Raw genomic sequence first — 23,981 nt, 5'->3', positions numbered from 1 at the left:
GTTTAAATTGGAGGCTAGCTCTTTACACGGATTTTCTGAGATTAAAAAATCCTTTCTTTCTTGTTCTCATTTTACAATACATTACACGCAAATCAGAATTTTAATACAGTTGAATTTTCTCAATTGAGTACTTAAAACTTGCCAAACAAACAAAAAATGAAAACTTTATGTTGGGAGTGGGAAAGCACACAAGTTACCAGTTTTTTCTGCATAATTATACTATTCTTGCAAATACAACTTTATGTAATTTTTACCTCCCTTCGGATTAAACAAATGTCTATTTAAACAATCAGTACACTGTTTACACTTTCAGCTTCCAATATGGTGTATCAAAAACTGCAAAACGTATAATGTTCAAGGTCATCCTCCAACGATGATCAATCCTCACTCAATAAATAATTTTTAAAAAAAATTATAGTAACAATGGGAAGAATAGGAATCTTGTGAAACCGGGGACGCCTTCGAACCCCACTACCATGTTTTCAACAAACTCCAATTGTAAAGTGTCTTCTTTTAAAATCAAATAATGCTCTCTGTGTCTTTAATTCTTTACACCTGGAACCTACAACGTCAATGAGACTTCACTTAATTATATCCAACGTGTGTGTTCCGGTTGCAATAAAGAATAAAATCATTAATATGCCTAAATGGCCAGTCGATATGTGAACTATTCCTACATAAACTCAAACTTCCAACAATTTTTTCTTTACACACAAATATCAGCAACGATGCCACTTATTTAATAAAAAAAATCAGCAAGGACGTCAAGAAATACCAGTTAAATTTACCAAGACACTATTTTAGTTTATACAAATTACACACCATAAGACAAAGCTTAGGTGTCTATATGATAAAGTAGTAGATATTCATACTCCAAAGTGATTTCAAAAAATCGACCACTAATGAAAACATGTTAGCCTGTTAGAGATCTTTTCAGATGGCTCTGTTTGTGTGTGTGGGGGAGAGAGAGAGAGAGAGGCAGGATGGGGAGGGGGGAGCAAAAGATTTGGATTGGTGATGAATAACAGGACTAACAAATCATGGCTAGCATAAGTAAGTCAAAGATGAGAAAGAATTCAAGTTAGACCCAGTTAGAAGGCCTTTATATTTAGATGTTGCAGAGACATGACAAAAATTATGTATATATTTAGATATAGCAGAGGATAAATATGCAGAGAAAGCAACAAGTTATGATGGGTATCCAAAAAATATTACCTTGAATATTTCACATGAAGTAACATGAAGATAATGGCGATGACTATACAATAAGAACCAACAAAAATGTAGGCAAACCCGGGGAAGTCATTCTTTCCTCCCAACCAGCTTGATGTTGAAAGAACGAGCTTCTTTTTCCCGCCAAAACTATAAGTGTTGTAGTTGTTCATTAGGTTGACTACTATAACATCATTTGCATGCAAATTTTCTTCAATTCTACCATACAACTTCCGGAAGCTAGGGAGAGCAGCTGTGCGCATCCATACAATAAGATCTTCTTGATCACTTAGCTAATTATGGTGAAGCGCCCCACCAATCAATACAAAAGAAAAAGGTAAGGCCAGATAACATTATAAGAACTCATATTTTAGCCAATATTAGAGAGAGAGAGAGAGAGATGGTGCAGAACAAGGGGAATAGAGACACCAAGAAGATGACCAAAAAAAGCAATAACTTTTCCAACATATCATATCCATATAAGGCAGGTACTGAAATTGATTTGGGACTAGGGGCCCCTATTAATTCTCCCAAAATTCCCAGCTTGTAAATCCAAAACAGAATTTCCCTAATCAGAGGACACAACAATCAATCTCATCATGTCATCGATGTTAACATTTACTCAGTGCAGCATTCATCTGACACTAGATAGAAAAGGAAAGAGAACAACCACTGTACAAACCCCTTTCAACTAGTCCTACTATGGTGCAACTCATTTTTGTGCAACAAAGTGAAGGTATTATCAATTATTTAATACTTTTCATAAGTTTCAATCATAATAGTTTTTTTAATTTCTTAGAACTTTCGGTAAAAGAATTGATGCTAGAACAAATTATCTTAATAATTTTAATAGTGAATTTTGGGGAAAAAGAAACCCACCATAAGCCAAGTGACAAACGGTCAGCATGTGATACCACATAGCAGAATCATGGCATTAAAAACCAAAGTTTTATTATATTCCATATTATATTGTCAGTTACCAACTAAATTTGGACACATGCTTTGTGTAGGGCTGCAAACTATACAGGGAAAAAAAAACTGCACAAGTACTGGAGAGGGATGGTTGTAAAGCTGTTGCAAGTTATAATTCAGTAGCCTCATATTCAAGAATAAAGGAATACAAACAAAGAAAAATGAATTGTTGCACACTGGTAATACTCACAGGAACACTTGAATTTAGCTTTCCACCCCCAATCAAGGTCCCATTCTGGAAATTGAAGGGATAAACATGCTTCCCAAATTTATGATCACGGTCACTCTTCCATGCTATGTTCTTCCTGTTAACATTCAATTCTGATTTCCCACGAATAAATTTATAGGTATCATTAAACAAACTCCATGCTACCAAACCACATGGGACAATTGGAAGACCATTGTTGGACTGTTCAGGTTTACAGAGACTCGTTTTATTGGACCCTAATCCATGCAAGAGTTGCTGATCACTTCTACTTTTGACATACCTGGAAAAGTTTTGGGAATTGTCACTAAGTGGAAGCACACAGTAGAGATTACAAGTAGTACAAAATGTTCAAATCATTTGGCCTGACCCAAAAAAAAAAAAAAAAAAACCCCACAATTCTTCTAAAGAATTTAGGCATAAAAAAATATTTCTCAAATCTAACAATCGAGAAATGATTAAATTTTCCATCTAATCAAGTTAAAATTCAAATTTTGATTTTATCATCAAGGCTCTTAAACTTTTTAACTGTCAATGAATACTTTACATTTAAGTTCCAGAAATTCTATATATAACATACAGATATATCTAGAACAGTACAAAACTTTAAAGGCTGTTTCTTTTCTTTTCTTTCCCCCTTTTTTTTACATTTAAAAATAATTCTATTGAACCACATGGAACCAAAGGAGGCCACAAGGTGATACTGTAGATCTGAAGCCATAAAATCTAGATAATAGCAAAAAAATTCCACCACAATTCCATAGATGAATCCATAGAACTATACAATTATCACCAAGAAGCCCATAAAAAAGAGCCAGATTTTATGCATAGATAAACAGGATTTATAATAATAATAGAAACAATTAAAAGATAACAAGAGAAATAAATAATTATAGAAGCAGAGGAAATAAACAGTAAAGATTGTGCCTTTCACTATATCAGAAATTAAAACTAAAGAACACTCACCTTCGGTGGTTTTGATAGTAGTTATCAAGCTGATAGTAGATGTAAATTGGAGCTTTCATATATCTGTTCACCTGCACCAAAAGTTAAAAACGCAAAATAAAGGAAATAGAAAACGCAGAAAAGAATGTGAAGAACAATGACCTAACTCCAAGGAGCAAAAAAGGTCCACTATTTCTACAAATTTTCAACATGTATATGATTAACTTCACATGTGGGGAATCATGTAGGGAAACATCAACTGATGCATTTGCATTTTAAGCAACAAAAATATTTTTTTTTTTGATAAGTAACAAAAATAATTAATTGCCATTCATCAAGGATTGTGAACTTTGAAGATCCAGAGTGCCATATCCAGCATGCATCAGTTCTTCAAGGGCCAAACAACACTAGAATTCCCCAGAAAAATGGGCACAAAATTACCATGACAAACCCCAAAAACCAGGCGATGGGCTCAATGGCTACCAACCTAGCCAATGACATTAATGCACTAAAGAGACAGCACCAACTTGATGCAGGCATGGAAAAAGGGTACAATTGTTTTTAGTATTTGGCCTACCAAAGGCATAATTGCAAGGATTTCTGTTTTTCTTCTCTTTCAACTTCTTATTTCTCTTTAATTCCATTTACTTTGCATGTTCTATATTAAATCCCCCCACCCCCCCCAAAAAAAAAAAAAAAAAATCCATGAGGATTGAGGGTGGTTTCTTGTCAGGTTTTACGGTAGGCAATGCAGACAATCATGATCTAATGATATCCCATTTGCTTTTTGCTCATGATAGCCTACTTTTTTCTGATGCTAACCCTAATTAGATTGGGCATTTAGGTTATATTCTTACATGGTTTGAAGCTATTTCAGGCTTGAATATGAACCTGGGAAAATCAGAGATGGCACCAGTTGAGGTTGGTACAAAATATAGATGCCTTGGCAAAAATCTTGGGATGAAAAACATGTGTGTTACCGATGAAATATTTGTGTCTTCCTTTAGGAGCCATATTAAAAGTGAGTTCCATTTGGAACACTGATTTGTAGAAAATGGAAAGAAGACTGGTGGAATGGAAGCGGTTATATTTGTCTACATGAGGAAGAATTACTTTGATCAAGAGTACCCTTTCCAACCTTCCAACATATTCCTTCAAATTGGGGGGCTGGCTGTAAAGAACTTAAAGTTGTTCAAACAAGCATTATTTGGGAAGTGGTTGTGGTGTTTTGGGGAGGAAGAGAGAGAGGCTGTATGGAGGAGGTGATGGATAGTAAGTATGTTTCTATGGTGGGAGCTTGGACGATGTACCACTGCTATGAATGGGCCTTATGGGGTGAGACTTTGGAAATATATAAAATGGGGATAGGAAAGTTTCTCACGTTTTATAACTTTGGAAGTAGGAGATGGGACAAGAATTAGATTTTGGGGAGATGTATGGTATGATAACTCTCGTTTAAAGGAATCTTTCCATGAGTTATTTTGTATAGCAAGGAATAAGGAGGCTTCAGTCGCAGGCTACGTGCATTTTAGTAATGAACCGGGATATTGGGCATTTAATTTTACTAGAATGGTGCCAGATTGGGAGCAGGAGTCTATCTTGACCTTCTTGGAATTGATATAGTCAGTTTTAGTGTGAGGTCTAGGAGAGGATAAAATGTGTTGGAAGCTGGCTAGTCAGAAGGGTTTTGAGGTGAGTTCTTACCATAGAGCTTTAGCCCCTAGTGGAGCTGTGAAGTTCCCATGGAGAAGTAGTTGGAAGCCTAAGGTTCCTTCAAGAGTTTCCTTCTTTATTTAGACTGCATCCGTGGGGAGAATTTTAACAGCAGAAAATCTGAGGAAGAGAAATATCATTTTGGTTAGTTGGTGTTGTATGTGTAAGCAAGATGAGGAGACAGTGACTCATTTGCTTTTGCATTGCTTTTTGCTAGAGAAATATGGGATATGGTTTTTGGGTATTTGGAGTTCATTGGGCAATGCCTATGGATGTCGTAGATTTACTAGCTTGTAGGAAAGGTAGATTGTGAAGACATAGAAACAATGCAATATGGAAGGTTATTCCACACTACTTGATGTGGTGCATATGGCATGAAAGAAATGCTAGGATTTTTGAAGGATGTAAGCATCTATCTTAGAAGTGAACATGCATTTTCCAAACTTTGTCCAAGTGGATGATGGCAGTAGGAGCGTATCCTTTCTATAATTTATTAGATTATATGGATCATTGTAATCTTAGAACCTAAATGTGTTATTCATCTAGTATACCCCCTGAAACTTGATGTATCAGTTTCCTCATCAATAAAATTTACTACTTATCGAATAAAGAAAAAATTAAAATCCCTAACATCATGCGTCACACCTAAATATCATAAAAAGTTTTGTTATCAACTAGAGAGAGAGAGAGAGAGAGATTGAATGGTACACAGAGCTATTAGAGAATTTATATTATAAAACCTGAAAAATAAGAGGACTAAAAAAAGGTGCAGTTATAAAACTTCAGTAAAGGCTTCTGTAAGCATGAGTTTGTTTCACCATAGTAAGTCAGAAACTGATCTAGAAAAGTCCATCTATGCCATCAATTTAGCTCAAAATTAGAAGGCCTTCTGGGTAGAGGGTGGGGGAAAGCAACAAATTAACAAAGAATATGGTAGATTGGCAGACAAATTTGAGACTTAACCAATGTCTTTCAAAGAAACTTAAATCAGGAAAGAGGGGGAAAAAAACTAAAATTATTTTATTAAAACTAGAAGCTCATAAGCTTGTGGATTGGTTGGCCCACTAATTGCTTACATGAAATGTTGTGTGATTGTTTGCATTCACCTGAGACTCAACATAACAAGGAAGCAGCTAAAAAGATCTTTAAGCCATCTAATGCCCTATTGCAACTTTATATTTAAAGCAATAGCCTTTGTAGATAGAGACTTCTAAAGAAGACAACCTACCAGGTTTACTCACTAATATGTACATGGATCGACCTCAGCAGTAGTTGATAAATCAAGTGCTGATCATTTTGATAATGTGCTTAAAACAAGCGATATTACTAAAGCAGATGAATTTTATACTTTGTATTGTTCAAATAAAACTAATATTTCCTGATCACCTACACTAGCTGGCAGTCAATATGATGAAGGTGATGACAAATCTAGGACTCCATTTGTTACCTCCTTCAGAAAAAGATCAAGTGCTCTTTACATGTAAGAGACTGAAATTCCATAAAACAAATGATATAGACAGTCAAAATTTTATGCAGAACTATTATTAACACTTTAGAAGAGAAAAAATAATATAAACTAGTTGGACTCCTAAATCTATACTAAGAGCACACAAGAAATTTCTTTTGAAGAATATCTCTCCCTAGATTTGATCATTTATAGGAGTCTAGCTACCGGCTATTCTACTACTATATGACAGTAATTTAAGCTCTAGGACAGCAAGGAGCACATCACTTTACCCATTTAAACTTTCCTAACTGCTGCTTCTTCTTTTTCTTCCTTTGGGAACTGAACTACCCCAAGTTCTCAACCCAAACTACTTGATTATAATATCAACATTTTCATTTGCAAGATGCTAGGAATTGTCAGGAGATTTAGGATAGTAAATTGTGCTCAGCTAAACCTAAGATGGCATGTACATTAATTAAAGGAAAAATATTTGTCAAAATTGAAGAATGAATTTTGAAAAGGAAGCACATAAATCAGGAATTGTCATTGAATGGGGTAACACCAAAAAAGGAAAAACATTACCTTTAATGTGCGAGAACAATTTTTCGGATATGAGCTATCTTTAATATATCCCAGCTTATTGCTTTTAAATTGTTCTGGTACACAATCAATATCATATCGGTCCACAATTTCAACAACCTATAAATCATATATCATATAGATAATCATTCACAAATCTGTGCTCGATAGAAGCGTGCGCCTTTGAAGGGAAATAGAGAGTACTTACACTTCGCGATGCATGAAGAGAAACAAGGCCAATAGGAATGAAAATAGTACCGATCAATAGAAATGTCAAAATGACCTGCAGAGGAATAGTCAAAACCACAAAGTAGACACATAATAATGAATGGTTGCTATTGGAAGATTCAGATATAAATAGCAGCCTTGAGAAATTACCCATGCTGGTGTTAGTACAGGTTTACAAGCCGGAAGATTCTGCTGTGTAAACTTATTAATAGCTGCAAAAGCACCATACTAAAATCTATTATACATTAACCTTGATTTAGTTAAATACAAATATGTTTATTAAAAAAAGTTGACATATCCCCAAAGAATAGTACAATCAGTGGGTGATTATGGCTTATGCAGTGAAGGTCACTAATTCTAATCTCCCCCTCGCCTAGGGACCAAACTCACTCATCTAGAATGGATAGAAAGACAGTTGATATCATGCCAATGGGAATTTTCTGGGAAGATAATCTCCAAGTTGCAAGATTGACCAATAAATAAGAGAGAAGAAAAAAAGGCTCAACTAATGGTGGATACATTTGATTCCATATTATTAACCTTTATAATTCTTCTAATAACTCGAAGCTCAATCACAAAAATGGGAATACAGTGCATCTGGACAACATTAGTTCCTCTTAACATACTGGAGAAATCAGTATCTATCTGAGAAAGAAGTGATGTGGCATCCTTCCAAGCAACGTTCAGATAGATGGCTTTCATTTTTGCATGTAGTCAAGTAAATTCCTATATGAGAGAGAGAGAGAGAGAGAGAGAGAGAGAGAGACCGAGAGAGAGATAGAGAGAGAGAGAAAATTATGCCATAAAATTCAAGATGGGGTAATTAACATTCTTGGCTATGCACTATTAAACCCAACAATTAGAAACAAGGCAGAATATTGGTTTGTTATAAGCATGTGGAGAGCCATACTAACATTTTAAACAGAAGGTAAAGTGAAAACAATGATCAAACTCAGGATCTTCTACTCTGATACCATGTTAAATTACCAATTGTCCCAAAAGCTTATGTTATTAGGAAATTGAGAATTTAATCACTTATCCATAATTATAACCAACAAAGATAATTCAAATGAGCATGATCTGAAGTAAAAGACATAAAGACATCTAAAACCAGATGTATGGAAATTAAACAATTATCTTAATCTCTACACTAGTTTAGAAAGCTCAACACCCTTAAGAATCTGCTTCTTGTAATTTCCCCTTCTAAGGCACCTCCTACCAGCTGAACTGTCTAGAATAAAAAGTTGGCAGGGGATACTGTAATGACAACCAGTCTTCTTTAAGGAACATAAGTAAAATATAAATACAATCCCATTGCAATAATTTCAGTCAAATATAACAATCATTGGGGGATAATAAAAAATGGTAGCAAAATAGATAATAAGGTATATGCAATCACGCACATAACGTGGGAATCAGACACTTTTTCTAGCATTAACCCCTCACATGTCTAAAACTTCCTAAAGTTTTATCAAGTATGAATCAATTTTTTGTCTTTTCAGTTAATAATCTAATACATGGTACCCATTCTTCCCCACAATGGTTAAAACCAGCAGAAAATCCTCTCCTAGTTATATGACTAAGACAATTAAGATATCAAAAGTCCATTGACTAAAAGTATAACTAGTGCAATTCTTCAATTAGTTGTAACAAGTGCACATGAATACTCAGCTCAACTTATTTCAACAATCTCTACAAGAGAATCAATAAAAGTAAAGACACAAACACAGAGAGAAATCCTTAAATTAATCTTCCCATGAAAATAACTGTCATGAATGAGTAGTAAACAACAAAAACAGAGACAATTGCCTTCTTTTCTCCATAAAGACATTCGAGTAGGACAACTAGGTTGATCTGATCTAGTCCCATGCTCCATTTCAGCAATGCCACTGCACAGAACTAATCTTTTGAAGTCAGCCCATATAAGTTCCAAAAACAATACAAAAACTGCCCCAGAAATGAAACTTTCCCACACATTGCACCATAAAGAAAAAAATTTTCTTTTTCCACGTACGAGTTATCGCAAAGTCGGCCTCAAACTAAACACCAAAGATTGCTGGGAAAACAATGCTTCAACCTCAGGGTTGTATATTCAAGATACAAAATATGGGTTCAATTCAGTAAGATAGGTTATTCCACACAACAAAAAGGAGTAAAAAACTCGTGACCGTGATCCGATTTCAAATTTCAAAAATTTATGCTCAAATTCCTATTTTTTTGGAAGAAATCAGAATGCCATACTCTGCCTCAGTTCCAGAATAAATTAATTTCCTTTAGAATTGTTTGGATAACCAAGTGGGGCATATCATTAAGGTTTTAGCATACAAAACAAGGAGTTAAATCCAGTTGATTGTGCAAACTGGTACAATTCTTTTATTAAAAAAAACAAATCAAGGTTCTATTTTGAAACTACCCAAAACATTCCCTATAAATATTGAAGATTTTAAGGTTGTCAAGCAAAGATAGGATTGGATAGGCAAACCCCAAATGTAGTACGTACATTGTAACATTCAGAAACCGTTAACGTTATTTTTCTGTTCAACTTGTCCTAAGTAACATACATGCATAATGAAAGAAGGTGAAGAAAATAGTTGGTTCGAGTATGCACGTTTTGTGAGCAAGAGGAGAGAAGAGTACCTGATAGATTTTGAGCAGAAATGGGAAGGTGATGGATTGAATTCCAGAGGAGAGGAGAGGAGAGGCGAAGATGTTGAAGAAGAGGAATGAGGGGAGAGATTGCTTGGTGTGATGGAATTTTTGGATACTTGAAACTTATTATATATATATATATATATATATTTTTTTTTTTTTTTTTTTGGTAAAACTTATTATATTCTTCCCTTGCTATATATTCTTTCCTTTTCAGAGGAGACTTGCCGCACACAGAAATATGATATAAATGACATTTATGATTTATTGGTCCGCCCACATCATTGAAAGACCTTTTTCTTTTTTTCTTTTTTTTTTAAGAGATAATGTCATCTCCAATTAATTTTTTGTATAAACGAGAATTAAACTTTAAATTCCTATTATTCTATCATCAGAAATTTTACTAGAACCCATATATGAAAGACATTTGATACAAGAGAGAGAGACATTTATTGGTCCGTTCACAATGTTTTTTTTTTTTTTTTTTGAGAAACTAAAATGGGGGTGTTTATAGTTATATTAAACCCGGATTTTTTTTTTAAATAACTATAAAATCCAAACTATTTTATTAGTTAGCTAAGGTTTGAAACTATTTTGGTATCTAACAAATCGAGTCCAAAGGAGTCGATTTTGGTGTATAAATCGAGTATATTGCACTCAATTTCTCATTGCGCAGCAGCTGAGCTGGATACACTGTCCACGTAGGCTGGAAATCGAGCAGAAGGACTCGCTTTTCCTCCATGAAAATCGAGCTCAAAAGACTCGGTTTTGTTTAATGGAAACTAAGCCCTCTGAACTCAATTTCAGTTCAGCCAAAACATGGATTTTTTTTCTATCTTCCTTTCCTTTCTCTCCAAATGCCATCCCACTCCACTTCCAAGCCCCAAAAACCCATGAACAAATCAAATCCAAAACAAAAAAATCAAACCCACTCTCCAACGTGTTCTTCTCCTCCACTGGAGCGGCGGCGAGAAACCGTGTGTCCGATCAGATTTCCATCGCCTAAGTTTGGTAATCGGCGAGAAACCACCTAGGTTTGGTAATCGGCACCTGGGTTTTTGCATCGTTGCTTCTTTCTTCCACTGGAGCGATGGCGAGAAACCACACGATTGCTGGGTTGCTTCTTTCTTCTACTGGGTTTTTGCTAGGTTGCTGGGTTTTTGCATCGTTGCATCATTGCTTCTTGCTGGGTTTGGTAATCGGCGCCTGGTTTTGCTTGCTTCTTTCTTCTTGTTCATCGCGTTTTGATCTCTGTTTCTGCGTTACTAAATCGAGTCCATAGGACTCGATTTCCACGAATGAAAACCGAGTCTAGTGGACTCGATTTCTATGACGAAAACTGATTCTATTAGACTCGATTTCCAAGCCTATATGGACAATTCCTCCAGCTCAGCTGCTGGCTCAGCCACTGGCACAAACCCAAAATCGACCCTAACGTGCTCGAATTGTTAGATACCAAAATAGTTTCAAACCTTGGCTAACTAATAAAATAGTTTGGATTTTATAGTTATTTAAAAAAAAAAATCCTATTAAACCTCAGGGCAGAGCACACACACTTAGGGATGTGATGCCCACTAACGGACTCCTGTTGGTAGCGAGAATCAAACCTGAGCATGTTAGACAAAGCAAACAAACCATACCCAGATAAGCCAAGCCCCCGTTGACGGTCCGTTCACAATGTTATGTTTTTATTAATCAATAATTACTCGCTAAATTTAGTTTGTAATTTTGAAAAATAATCCGCGGATTTAACATTTTTTATCTTTCTTTTGGGGGCAATAATGTTATTTCCACTCGTTACTTTATGTGCTAAACTATGAATGATATAGAAAAAATAGTGAGTTTATACGATAACGACAAAGCTAATCATAATTTACAAAAAAAAAAAAAAAAAATGGGGGGTAAAATTAGCATTATAGGAGGCGGGTTTTTTTTTTTAATTTAATATTTCTATTTTCAGTTTTCCGATCATAGAGCAAAGGCTAATTGATTTCTATATTGATTTATCTGCCGGAAAATAGTTGATATTATTAATGCAAGAAAAACTTGATTGTGACATGCTTGGCACTGTTTAATGGCATGCCGATAATTTCTAGAGAAAATTTTAACTGAAATTTTTTATTTGTTTTCTGTATAGGAGAATAGTGCATGTGAAAGCTGACAGTTTTTATAAATTTTTGGAAGGTGTTTGACAATTGACATTGCTCGTTTTTTTTTTTTTTTTTTTTAGTAAATTACAAATTATATTTATAAAGTTTAAGAATATTTGAATTTTATACTATGAATATGAAGTATTAGAATTTAAATTTTACTATTCTTGAAATTTGGAGGTGTTTAAATTTTACTTCCTAAAATAGTCTGGATTTTATTTCTTAAAATTTGGGATATTTGGATTTTACATACTAAAGTTTTAGAATTTAAAGTATAAAATCCAAATACTTCTAAACTTTAAAGAGGGGAAATTCAAATTCTAAAATTTCAAGATATAAAATTAAAAATCCAAACATTTCTAACTTCTAAAAAAAAAAAAAAAATTCCTAAACACCCCAAAATTTTAAGTTAAAAACACGACGATTAATTCATTTCTACTTGGAGTCAAAAAATTCGGAATCAAATCAAATGGTTTTTTTCGAGGTCAAGTCGGTTCATCAGACCCGGATCCAATTTTGAGACCCTTGTGGAGAGAGCGCCGACCTTGGAAGTACTAGAAGTAGCGGCATGGTCAGCAAAAATGACTAGGCCTCACATGCAGCGCTTAAGAAATCTCCATCTCCATCTCCTCCATGACACTTTCCCACATTTTCCCACCACCCAAACAAAACCTTTCAGCACCTTCTCTTCCCTCTTTAACCTCTGCACCAAACCCCAACACCTTCAACAAATCCATGCCAGGTTCACCCTTCTTGGCCTACACCAAAACCCAACGCTCTCTTCCAAACTCATTGACTGCTATGCCAACCTTGGCCTCCTCCATCTCTCCCAACAAGTCTTCATTTCCATTACCAATCCAAGTTCTGCTCTTTACAACACCATTTTGAGAAATTTGTCAAAGTTTGGTGATTTTGAGAGAACCCTTTTGGTGTACCATGAAATGGTCGTGAAGTCCATGTACCCAGATGAAGATACTTACCCTTTTGTTCTGAGGTCATGTTCTTGCTTCCCAGATGTTGAATATGGGAAAAAGGTTCATGGGCATGTTTTGAAACTTGGTTTTGATTCATTTGATGTGGTGGATACTGCTTTGGTTGAGATGTATAGGAACTGTGGTGTTTTTGAGAATGAGCAAGAACTGGTTGTAAGAATGTCAGAATGGGGTTTGGATTATTGGAACTCTCTGATTCTTGAGGCTTCTCAAAATGGAAATTCTGAGGAAAGTTTTAGGCTTTTTGAGAGAATGAAAGTGGAGAGAGTTGAGCCGGATTCAGTTACCATGATTAACTTGTTAAGGTCAAGCGTTGATTTGAACTCATTGAAGGCAGGAAAGGCTATTCATTGTTTGTTAGTAGTGAGCAGCTTGTGTAAGGATTTGTTAGTGAGTACTGCATTATTGTCTATGTATGCTAAGCTGGGTTGTTTGAAAGATGCAAAATTGCTATTTGAAAAAATGCCTGAGAAGGACTGTGTTGTTTGGAATATAATGATATCAGCCTATTCTCGAAATAGGCATGCCCATAAGTCCCTTGAATTATTAAGTCTTATGGTAAATTCAGGAGTGAGAGCTGATCTGTTCACAGCATTACCTGCAATTTCCTCAATTGCACAATTAAAGTCTATTGAGTGGGGCAAACAATTGCATGCTCATGTGATAAGAAATGGTTCGGACTATCAAGTATCAGTTCATAATTCTCTCATTGACATGTATTGTGAGTGTTGTCATTTAAATTCGGCTAGGAAGATTTTTGACTTATTGGAGAATAAGACTGTGGTTTCATGGAGCACAATGATTAAAGGATATGTGACCCATGATCAGTCTGTTGACGCTTTGTCTCTCTTTGCCCAGATGATAGCAGAAGGAGTCAGAGTCGATTTTATTACTCTTATTAATGTTTTGCCTGCTTGTGTCAGCATTGGGGCATTAGAAAATGTAAAATACCTTCATGGGTACTCAGTGAAATTTGGCCTTAACACACTTTCATCTGTTAATACAGCACTTCTTATCAGCTATGCAAAATGTGGATGCATAGAAATGGCCCGAAAGATTTTTGATGAGGAGAAAATCAATGGCAAAGATCTAATCATGTGGAACTCTATAATCAGTGCATATGCTAAGCATGGAGACTGGTCTAAATGTTTTGATCTGTACAACCAAATGGAGCAATCAAATTTGATACCAGATCAAGTAACCTTTCTTGGGCTATTGACAGCTTGTGTAAATTCAGGCCTTGTAGAAGAAGGTAAGGAGTGTTTCAAGGAGATGATGGAAACTTATGGTTTGCAACCAATCCAAGAACACTATGCTTGCATGGTGGATTTATTAGGGCGTGCTGGGCATATAAATGAAGCCAGAGAACTTGTAAAAACTATGCCCTTCAAACCAGATGCTCGGGTATGGGGCCCATTGTTAAGTGCTTGTAAGATGCACTCAGAAACTGGGCTTGCAGAGTTTGCCGCTGAGAAGCTTATAACCATGGAACCAAAAAATGCTGGAAATTACATATTGCTCTCCAATATTTATGCTGCAGCTGGAAAGTGGGATGGGGTCGCTAAAATGAGGAGCTTTCTTAGAGATAAAGGATTGAAGAAAACCCCTGGCTCTAGCTGGCTAGAAGTAAATGGACATGTACATGAGTTTCGTGTTGCTGATGAATCTCATCCTAGGTCGGATGATATATATACCATTTTAAGAAACATAGAGTTGGAAATCAAGGAGGCTAAATACAAGAAGGCAGAAAAGCTTTCTTAAACTTCCATTTTCTTCTTTGGTGAAATGCAGGGTGCATATGACAGCCATTAATAGCCTTTTATTGAGATGAATCATGACTGCATATGGGTTGATATCAAAGAGCTAATATCATAGGAAGGATTGAAGGACAGAGGTTAATTTTTAGCTACCATTTCATGGAGCTTTTTGATCCTCAACCGCCTAAGATTAGCAAATTCATTGTCAGGGCCTTCTCTTCATTGTTCTCCTTGGATGTTACTTTGCTCCTTAAAGCCAATCCAAACAATTAGGACGATGGCTATCAGCTATCTTTTGTTGTTCCGGTTCTATTGTCCATTTGACCATCTCTTGCTGCCCATTATACATGTCTGCCTTGCAATACTATGTATCATGTTGAGGGCTACCCCTTGCGTGGTCAAAGACAATATTGAATCAATGCAGGAAGAAGAAAATTGAGGTAGAGCAATTGTGCCTAGAGCATTCTCACACTAGCCGAAAAGGCATGGCTGTTTGCAGAGGCTCAAAGTGTACTTTGTCAAACAAACTGATGTAGAATTAGACGAGGGACCTCCTCCTTAATTTTTCTTTTTCCTGATCTTTCTTTCATGCACAGCAAAGCATTCTATCTCCCTTACTGGATCCATCCTCTCTTAAATTGTATAATGAGCAGTAGACCTAGTTTTTTCAAGGCAACTCCCAGTAGAGGCAGTGGCTCAATACAATTAAAATTGCCACTGAATTTTCTATTTTACATTCCCAAAAATGGAATAGTTAATTGTTTCCAGTCACTTGTTTACCCATGAAGAAATGCCCCTGCCCTTCTCCATTCAACATCACATTGAAGGAGTGGCTTTCATTTCAGCATTTCATGTATTTGAACCACAAATCTGATCCAGCCCAAGATGTATATAACAGAAATCAAATCTGTTCATTATTATTTAATGAGACTTGTGTTATTGTTGTTTTACATCTTAAATTTAATTATACTTTATACTGTGTAAGGAGCGTAGTTAAAAAGAGGTCAAATTGCAATTTCCTCAATGTCTGATTGTCTGGTGTGTTCCATAATCAGGGCTACCCTTCAATAATGAGAATAAGGTTTCTAAGTTGAGCCATAAGTTATTACTGTTCTGTTTTCTTGCGTCTTAGAGAATATAACTCTTGTTGAATGGACCAAAGAGGAACATTTGGTGAAAGCATATGCTTCTTGTGCTTGCATTGTTTTTCAAATGTGGATGTCTATTTTTGCAATTGCGACGAAGCAGAGTGAAGAACAAAAAAACAATTATTGTCCTTTTATGCACTGGCATAAATGCAGTTCCATGAACATGATCGACTTTTCCCAAGAAGATGATGATGAGATTCAGATTGGTATTGAACACACAAAAACCATGTAACAAGATTCTATGATGGCCTTGTCTAATGAACCATAAATTTCTGCCACAGCTTTAGAAAAGCCAGACCCTTGCTTCATTGAATCTAAGAAGTTCATAGTAATTCACAAGCACCATTAAAGCCATTTGCAATGTCTCAGTCCCAAGAACATTTTCAAGAGCAAACCCAAAACAACAATTTCACAAGATGCTAGCGTACAGATCCATAAGCATGTTGGAAACTCAAATTATATATATTCAAATTAATATAAACAAACTACACAAGCATCATTAATGTCAAAATTTATGGGTTGGACTGATTGAACCCAACAGTTAACAGAACATCCATAAGCCCTTCAACAAGTTTAAATAAATTCCTCTACCAGCCATACAAAAATTGTTTCTTTTCTTCTTCTAGAAGCATCGTTTTCTTGATGGTTATTATGAACCTTCCATCTCTTCATCCTGCTCTCCTTTTGGAATACTGCTGCTTCCAGATTCTGGTCGTTTGAAAGCTGAAAGAGAAGCAAAGAACGTATTAATAAGACTCAGAATTTACAAGAACATGAAGCAAGATTGAGGAAGTATCAAGCCTGGAAACCAAAGGTCACCAAAATTATACTGATGAAGGACTTCATATTATTCTAAAAGAGTGTTAAAAAAAAAAACTGTTAAATATTACCATTTCCAAGTAATAGAAAGCATAACTTATCAAGTTTTATGATGATTCAACCATTTCCCAAAGGGCCATGAAATTACAAAGCCCAAATCAATGAAAAATGACGGAAAATAATGAAAGGAGAACCAAAAAAGGAAAAATCCAAGATGAGAACTACTCATAGTTTGTTGTGGAAAAAAATACAAAAAAGAAAATATAACACAAATAATTTCACTAGCACAAATTTAAGCAATTATAAATAACAAAAGTTGGCATTGATCTTGTTAAATGCACAGCAATGTGTCATAGGGTCAATAACAAGAGGGAATTTATTAGACTCACATTTGAGAGATGATCCAGCAAGACAGGTTAGCCTTGACTTTGTATTAGCCTCAGCCAACGGATTTGGCTTTTCCTTAATGGCCACGCGAACATCCCATACACGTATAACCCCATCCGACGATGCAGATGCCACTAAATATGGATCATCACCAGAAACAGATCCATCACTTCTTGTGAGTACTACAATACCTTTCAAACGGACAGAATGTGCATCCTCAATGCAATATGCAACCTTCCCACTGTTTGTATCCCATGCTGTAATGCTCCGGTCCTCACCACCAGTGTATAGAAGTCCATTCTGTCAATTTTTAAAATAATCTATCAATTAAATGCAAGAGAAGAAATTGAAAACCGAAATCTAACAATGGAGTTCAGTGGAGCTTAGCCCATCACTAGAAAATAGCATCTGAAATTATCCATTCAGTTACTTCCAGTTCCCAGGGGGAAATTTTTTCCCTTCCTAGTAATTGAAAGAGTTAAATATCAAATCTCATAAAAATAAAAGATCTTGTTAGTCCCAAAATTACTCTGCCTCCCAAACTGTCAAGAAATTAAAGTTTACATCACATGTAAGCCTAAAATTGGTGATACTTCGCAGCCTCACAAATCTGTATCAATTCAAAATTTGACTTTTATGCTAAGAACTTCCAACCTCTCACATGTTCTAATGCTAAATCAAGATGATCAAGGTGAGTATATCTCTTTTCCTTCGAAGCCACTCGTATGAATAAAATTGTGAAAATTGTACAAAAAGGCATAGGTTTCAGAGGGTTCGCATGATCAATTATTGATGTTTTACTTTATCAGGTCTAGCATTTTCTTTAACATTCTTAGTAAGTATAAGCAAAACTAAATCTGGCAACTTCTATTACACACACAGAGTTACTGGACATTCCATTACGTATGGACTAAGAACCATATTAATATTATTAAAAATGGCAGGCTGTTAATAAGGGTATAACAAAATATTACTAATCAAATCTATTTTGTTGGCTTAATTATGTGCTATATGCATACGTGCTCCCACTCATGAACCGAACAAGAGTTACATAGTATATGTGTCTGTTCAGTAGATGACTTTGACAAGATGAATCTAATCAAGGATTTCAATGAGAAAAGGAATTCCATGATCAATAGAAGAGTTAATTTGTTGTAGTTAACCCATTCAACACGTCGAGGCCATAACATACCCAAGCAATATCAAGATGATGGTCTGGCAGACCTGAACCTATACAATTTGCACTTCATGGAGGTGAAGCTGATTGATTCACCAACAACCACTAGTCCACTCTTACAAAGAAAATTTTTAAATTCAATACATTTCAGGAGCAAGTCAGTTTGATTGATCGAGCATTTTGATAAATAATCGAACAGGGATCCCCATAGTATCAGTGAGAACCAATTTATGACCAACCTTAATTATGTTGCAGCATAAAGGCCATTACCTAGTTTTGGTCTTACCATTGCAACAAACAAAGACCCTTAACCTATCTTACAGCATAAAATGTGAAAATGATCTAAAGGCAACTTGTGATAAGTTCAAGGAAGCGTGGCATAAATGTGGTTTCAATCCCAAATGATGCTCAAAATTTCATCTTTATAATTCATATAAAACAACAACACACAAGTAAATGTAACAACAAAGCACCAATTCCGAAAACAAACTAACCTCGCCGGGCGAGGCACAAAGAACCCTTTTCTGCTTGGGATTCTCCAACTCAAAAACCAACCTAGCATCCTCAGCCTCGTGCACTCCAACCTTATCCTCCACAACCATAAAAAACTTGTCCCCACTAGCATCAAACTTAACCAAACTAGCCTCCTTATCCAACCGACCACAGAAGCTCCTCTTCCCACGAACCAAGTTAACCATAGCCAAAAAACTGTCCCTAGCAACCGTCAAAGCGAGCTTCCCAGAAGGGTGTACAGAGAGATCATTGATTTGCTTCTTGTGGGGGCGAAGAGACTTGAGGAGGACAAATGGGTCGGCGTCGAAAATACAAACGGTGCCGTCGGCGGAGGCGGAGATGAGGTTGCGAGGGAAAGAAGAGAGGTGGGGTGGAGAGTAGAAGGAGAGAGAAGTGACAGAAGCGGAGTGGTCATGGAGAGAACCCAAGTAGGAGGCTGAGGGGAGGTCGTAGAGGTGGATTGTGTCGTCGGCTCCGCCTGATGCGGCGGCGGCGCCGCATGAAGCGACGGTGGTGATTGGAGACTGGTGAGATGGGTAGGAGAAGAGTGGGGTTAAGGTGAGGCCGTTTGGGGTTGGGTGAGGCTTGAGCTTGAAACCCCATATGTATTTTTCGTACGAACCTGCTATCAGACTCATGTTGGCTTTGCTTTCTGGCTGCCTCTCTCTCGGTTCTGCTCAATGGAAAGTTGAAAACCCTTGCGAGAAGAGGAGGAAAGGTTTTAGTTTTGGGGTTCTGGCCCTTTTGGGTTTTGGCATCATAATAACAAATCGAATTAAAAATAAATAAATAAATAAAACCCCTCTTTAATTGTTTTTCTTTAAAAAAATATATAAAATATTTTTTATTTTTTATTTTACATACGAGAATATTTATAGGCCTTTTTTTAGTATCTGATTATTCTTTCTAATACTTGAAATGTGTAACAAATTAGACGATATCAATACCTTTTTTTTTAATTAAAAAAAAGACTCAATAACTAACAAATTAAATCATATAATTTAAAAGGTAATAAATTGAATTCTAAAATTTCAACAACAAAAAAATCATTCAAGAACTCAGTTCATATTAAATCTTAAATATGGTGTTGTTCAACTTATTAAATAGACTTGAGTTTAATTAGTTATATTTAGAAACCTCGCATTATTTAATTTGTTGTTCTTGAATTTGTAAAGTTTATTTTGTTCCTTTTTCAAAATTTTAGAGTTTAATTTATTAATTTTTATGATTGTTAAAAAAAAATTAATTTTTAAATTATGAGTTTAATTTGTTACAAACCCTAAACTATAGGGTTTGGATTGTAATATTTGTTTTCTATCTCATTATTAGCAGGAAAAATTCACGGAAAATATATATATATATATATATTTCTTTTTTCTTTTTTTGAATATATATATATATATATATATATATATATATATTTCTACTCCATATACTTAGGGATGACATAATTTGGGAACCCTAATTTGGATTGAAAAAGTGTAAATATGTTTTGTAAAGTTTAAATTACAAATTACACACTGTTTTTTATTTATTTATTTTTTTTTGGACATGTTTTTTATTTCATCCTTAAAGTTTCATTCTTTCATTTCAATATCTTAACTTTAATATGTTTTCAATTTAGTTGTTTCATGTATTATGATTTTTAAAAATAACATAAATTATAATATTTCTCACTTTTTGAATTTAAAAAATGCCTAAAAATATGTAATATTTTTTTATCCTAAAAAATAATAAACTTTTTGGAAAAAAAATAAAATATAAAATATAACAATCAATATCAAGAAAAAAAAATAACTTTTGGGTACTAAAAACTGTTGAGGGCCATTTGCGAAAGCCTAGGCAGACAGAAAAACCCAATAATGAGGGCTACAAAGAATTGACAAGGTAAATAGCAAAAAACCCATTAGGCCCAAGCGGCAAGAATAATGGATCACAAGCCCAACAAATAAATAAATGGGTCTTGAAGAGGTAAGCGGACTCAAAGAAGCCAGGAAAGAAAGAAATAGCATCCCATGGGCTGAGTATGAGGCAGAAAAGTGAGAAAGGGCCGCCGCAGACCCAAGGCAATGCAAACTAAGAGAGTAAGGGGTTTATGGCAGGCCCATAAACCCCAAAGATAAGGATAAGGTTATTGGGCCGAGGAAGCCCAATGAAGTTAGTAAAAAGCCCATGGGAGTGTGGAATTAGTAAACGGGCCAAGGAAGCCCAAAGAAAGCAATCGGGCCATGGATGCCCAAAGGAAAGCCCAAAGGGACATAGAAGGCCATGAGTAAAAGCAAAACAGTACCCATGACAGGCCACTGAGAAAAGGGATAAACGGCTAGCCCAAAAAAGAGGTCCAGCAGGATTAAGTTATTACGGTAGGAATAATAATTCAACGTGGCAGGCAATAAAGAAAATCAAAAGTGGGCCAAAGAAATGTAAAGTCCACCATCATACGAAGCCCAACTCCTGAATGGAGCGAAAAACCAAAGGAAAGCCCACATGAAAGGCCAGGAAACACAGACGGAGAGTCTCCAGGTCGCAGCAGACACATGAGCAACAGGCAGACTCTTGGACAAATTTGAAAGGGAAGCACGCGCAAGGCCCAGGCACCACCAGCCTGTACCCAGCCAATATAGGACATAGTGGGGCCATGGGTCAGAGGTAAGAGGTAAAGGGGGTATGGTTTGGTGGTGGGGAGAGCGGAAAAGATCTATTTGCGGCTCCTGCCCAAGCCTCTTTTGGGAGGTACGTCCTGCTGGGATGATAGACCATCCAAAAGAGGCAAGTTTGAGGGGGAACCGTTGGATGCATGCTCTGAGAGTAGAGAGAGAAAGCATTAATACCGTGGCAGGAAGAAATGTTACGGTATACAGAGGAACAAAACAAACCCGCCTCTGTCTGGCAAGGGTGGATGTCGCACAGTCCTGGTGGTCGGCAAGTACACTCAGACTAGACAAAGGCGGTTAAGGGGCAAAACGGTAAAACACTAGCTACGGCAGGCGCTATAAAAAGGCTCTCGCCGTGCCCTGTAAAGGGGATGGAAAAACAGAGTATATTTTGGGGAGTGAAAAGAAAAAAAAAAAAAAAAACAGAGCAAGAAGAAAAGAAAAAAAAAAGATAAGAAAGAAAACAGAGAAGAAAAGAAAGGAAAACTAAGAAAAAGGAGAGTTAGTTCAATGGGCATGCACCAATAGATGGGTTTCCCTCTCTCCCCCTTCAAATCTTACTTTCTTCCAAAACGAAAACAAGAACCCTTTCTTTTCTGGGCAATAACCATTCAGGTCCGACTCCCTCAAAGCCATTAATCCCCACGGTAGGATCTTTTTCCTGGGGGATTATTTGCATTGAGAAGAGGCGTTCTCTCCTCTTTGGCTTTGCTACGGCAGACTAAGCTTAAAACTTAATTTATGCCCGTTTGAATAGCCAATATTATTTTCTTCATTTTTCTGTGATTAATATCATTATGACTATAATCATGCTTTATTAGCAGGGAATACATAGACATTTATTTAAATAAGTCAAAGTACTCTGTTTTAGTTATTATTATATCTGTCTGCCGTAACTCGTCTGCAACAGTTCTGCTTGCCGTAAATTTGCTCCTGGCAGACAAAGCATAAGTTTGTGCACAAACCGGCCTAAGTTGAGTTACAATTGGACCGGCCCCAGCTCCCTTACTCAGAAATACTAGGGCCCATCACCATAGAAGGCAGCCCAGCCCATTACCGTAGGAGGCAGCCCAATATACCATACAAAAAAAAAAAAGGCCCCTACAAAAACTTAACCCCAAACAAAGGCTGAAACATATAATTCACAAAAACCATTTTCAAAAACATCCAAATTAACCTTAAAACTCACCAATAGTGTCATAGACACACAATTAAAGCAAGGAAGAAGATAATTTACTTATTTCATGACTATAGAAAATTATTAAAAAAAAAAAAAAAGAGAGGGGGGGGGGGGGGAATAAGTTGGAATCGACAAGTTAGGATTTTTGAAATAAGTTGTGACTGTCGGTTAGTGAATTCAAACAATGGCATGGGTTGTAATTGATATGAGTTGGTTATGAGGAGTCTCTACTATTATATGTGTTGCAATTGATCCCTATTACAAAATGGCTTATGTCCTGTGCATTGGAGTATTTTAGGGCCATGATATGGCTAATTTTGGGCAAATATAGTGTTCGTATCACATCTAAATTTAGTACATTAAACAAAAAAGGTTTTTTCTTTTGGGTGCTATTTGGCCTGATTTTGCTAACATTTTCATTATGTAGCATTATAATTAAATATATTAGTTAAGTAGCATCTTGAGTCTCTAAGACTCAAGTTCAAAGTGATTACAAAGCTAAGGTGGAGTAAAAATTCAAGTGGAACTTGAGTCTTAAAGACTTGAGTCCCTTTAATGGCCAAATAAATAATATACATAGTTTAGGGGAGAAAAAATTACCTAGGTTGATTTGGCGAGTACAATCACTATGTCGGTACTTCTCCACTTGCTCCACTACTTCCTCCTCCGTAAGTGGGTCTTGAAGCACCTAGTTCCTCTCCTCGCCACTCTTTCCTAGTCAACTTCTAGTAGTTGGATGGGAGCACAAGTCCCAATCCATTTCTAGTTGAGCTGGCCAGGTGCAAAAGAAGAGAATCTCAAGGGTTCTTTGAATCCCATTGGCTCTGTTACCGACAAGTAAGCCTTGAGTAAGAGTATTTGAAGTCAAATGGGAGGCTAGCCTGTGAGGAAATCAAGTTTAGCTAAACTCGAATTTCAAAATGAGTTACATAACAAAATAACTTCATGCAAGATATTTTTCATATATATATATGATGATGCCGTAAAATCACCAGTGAGTTACACGATCCTCGCACACTTGAACTAACAACCTGCAAGAAGAAAGAAGTGATCTAGCAGAGGACACCGGTGTGGTGCCGGCCAAATACTCTCCGAAGGTCAAGTTAGAACTATTCTTAACTCTAGAGTGCTAGAGAAGGGGAAATTATGCGTACCTTGATTTGTGAGGGTATTGGGGTTTTTATAGTAATAGAAGGTTGGTCTTTCTTCCTTGATGTAGAAGTCTTTTCCTTATAGGATTCTACTTGAGTAATC

General features: G+C 36.1%; 3 protein-coding genes across 4 annotated transcripts; 1 reads left to right on the top strand and 2 right to left on the bottom strand.

Annotated features, from left to right (window-relative positions):
- Positions 1-238: 238 nt before the first annotated feature.
- LOC126726573 (putative ALA-interacting subunit 2) lies at positions 239-10,072 on the bottom strand. 2 transcript variants are annotated; one of them, XM_050431848.1, is made up of 9 exons: positions 9,939-10,072; positions 9,111-9,200; positions 7,452-7,513; positions 7,282-7,356; positions 7,077-7,193; positions 3,356-3,426; positions 2,375-2,672; positions 1,216-1,505; positions 239-562 (listed from the first exon to the last, which is right to left on the bottom strand). In XM_050431848.1, the coding sequence occupies exons 2-9, from the start codon at positions 9,175-9,177 to the stop codon at positions 550-552; spliced, it is 993 nt and encodes a 330-aa protein (XP_050287805.1). In that variant the 5' UTR covers positions 9,178-9,200; positions 9,939-10,072; the 3' UTR covers positions 239-549. The 2 variants fall into 2 exon arrangements, with proteins under 2 accessions (XP_050287805.1, XP_050287806.1); XM_050431849.1 differs by having other exon boundaries at positions 9,111-9,190.
- A 2,592-nt stretch (positions 10,073-12,664) lies between these two features.
- Positions 12,665-15,768, top strand: LOC126726572 (pentatricopeptide repeat-containing protein At4g19191, mitochondrial-like). The gene has a single exon (XM_050431847.1). The coding sequence runs from the start codon at positions 12,682-12,684 to the stop codon at positions 14,851-14,853; it is 2,172 nt and encodes a 723-aa protein (XP_050287804.1). The 5' UTR covers positions 12,665-12,681; the 3' UTR covers positions 14,854-15,768.
- A 670-nt stretch (positions 15,769-16,438) lies between these two features.
- LOC126726571 (uncharacterized) lies at positions 16,439-19,643 on the bottom strand. Its single transcript, XM_050431846.1, has 3 exons — positions 18,875-19,643; positions 17,206-17,503; positions 16,439-16,720 (listed from the first exon to the last, which is right to left on the bottom strand). Exons 1-3 carry the CDS (start codon positions 19,529-19,531, stop codon positions 16,647-16,649), a joined length of 1,029 nt encoding a protein of 342 aa, XP_050287803.1. The 5' UTR covers positions 19,532-19,643; the 3' UTR covers positions 16,439-16,646.
- Positions 19,644-23,981: the final 4,338 nt, after the last annotated feature.

Source organism: Quercus robur, chromosome 5, assembly GCF_932294415.1.
Source record: "Quercus robur chromosome 5, dhQueRobu3.1, whole genome shotgun sequence".
Lineage (NCBI taxonomy): Eukaryota > Viridiplantae > Streptophyta > Magnoliopsida > Fagales > Fagaceae > Quercus > Quercus robur.
Note: the sequence above shows the minus strand (reverse complement) of the source record. Positions and strands in the feature narration are given on the sequence as shown.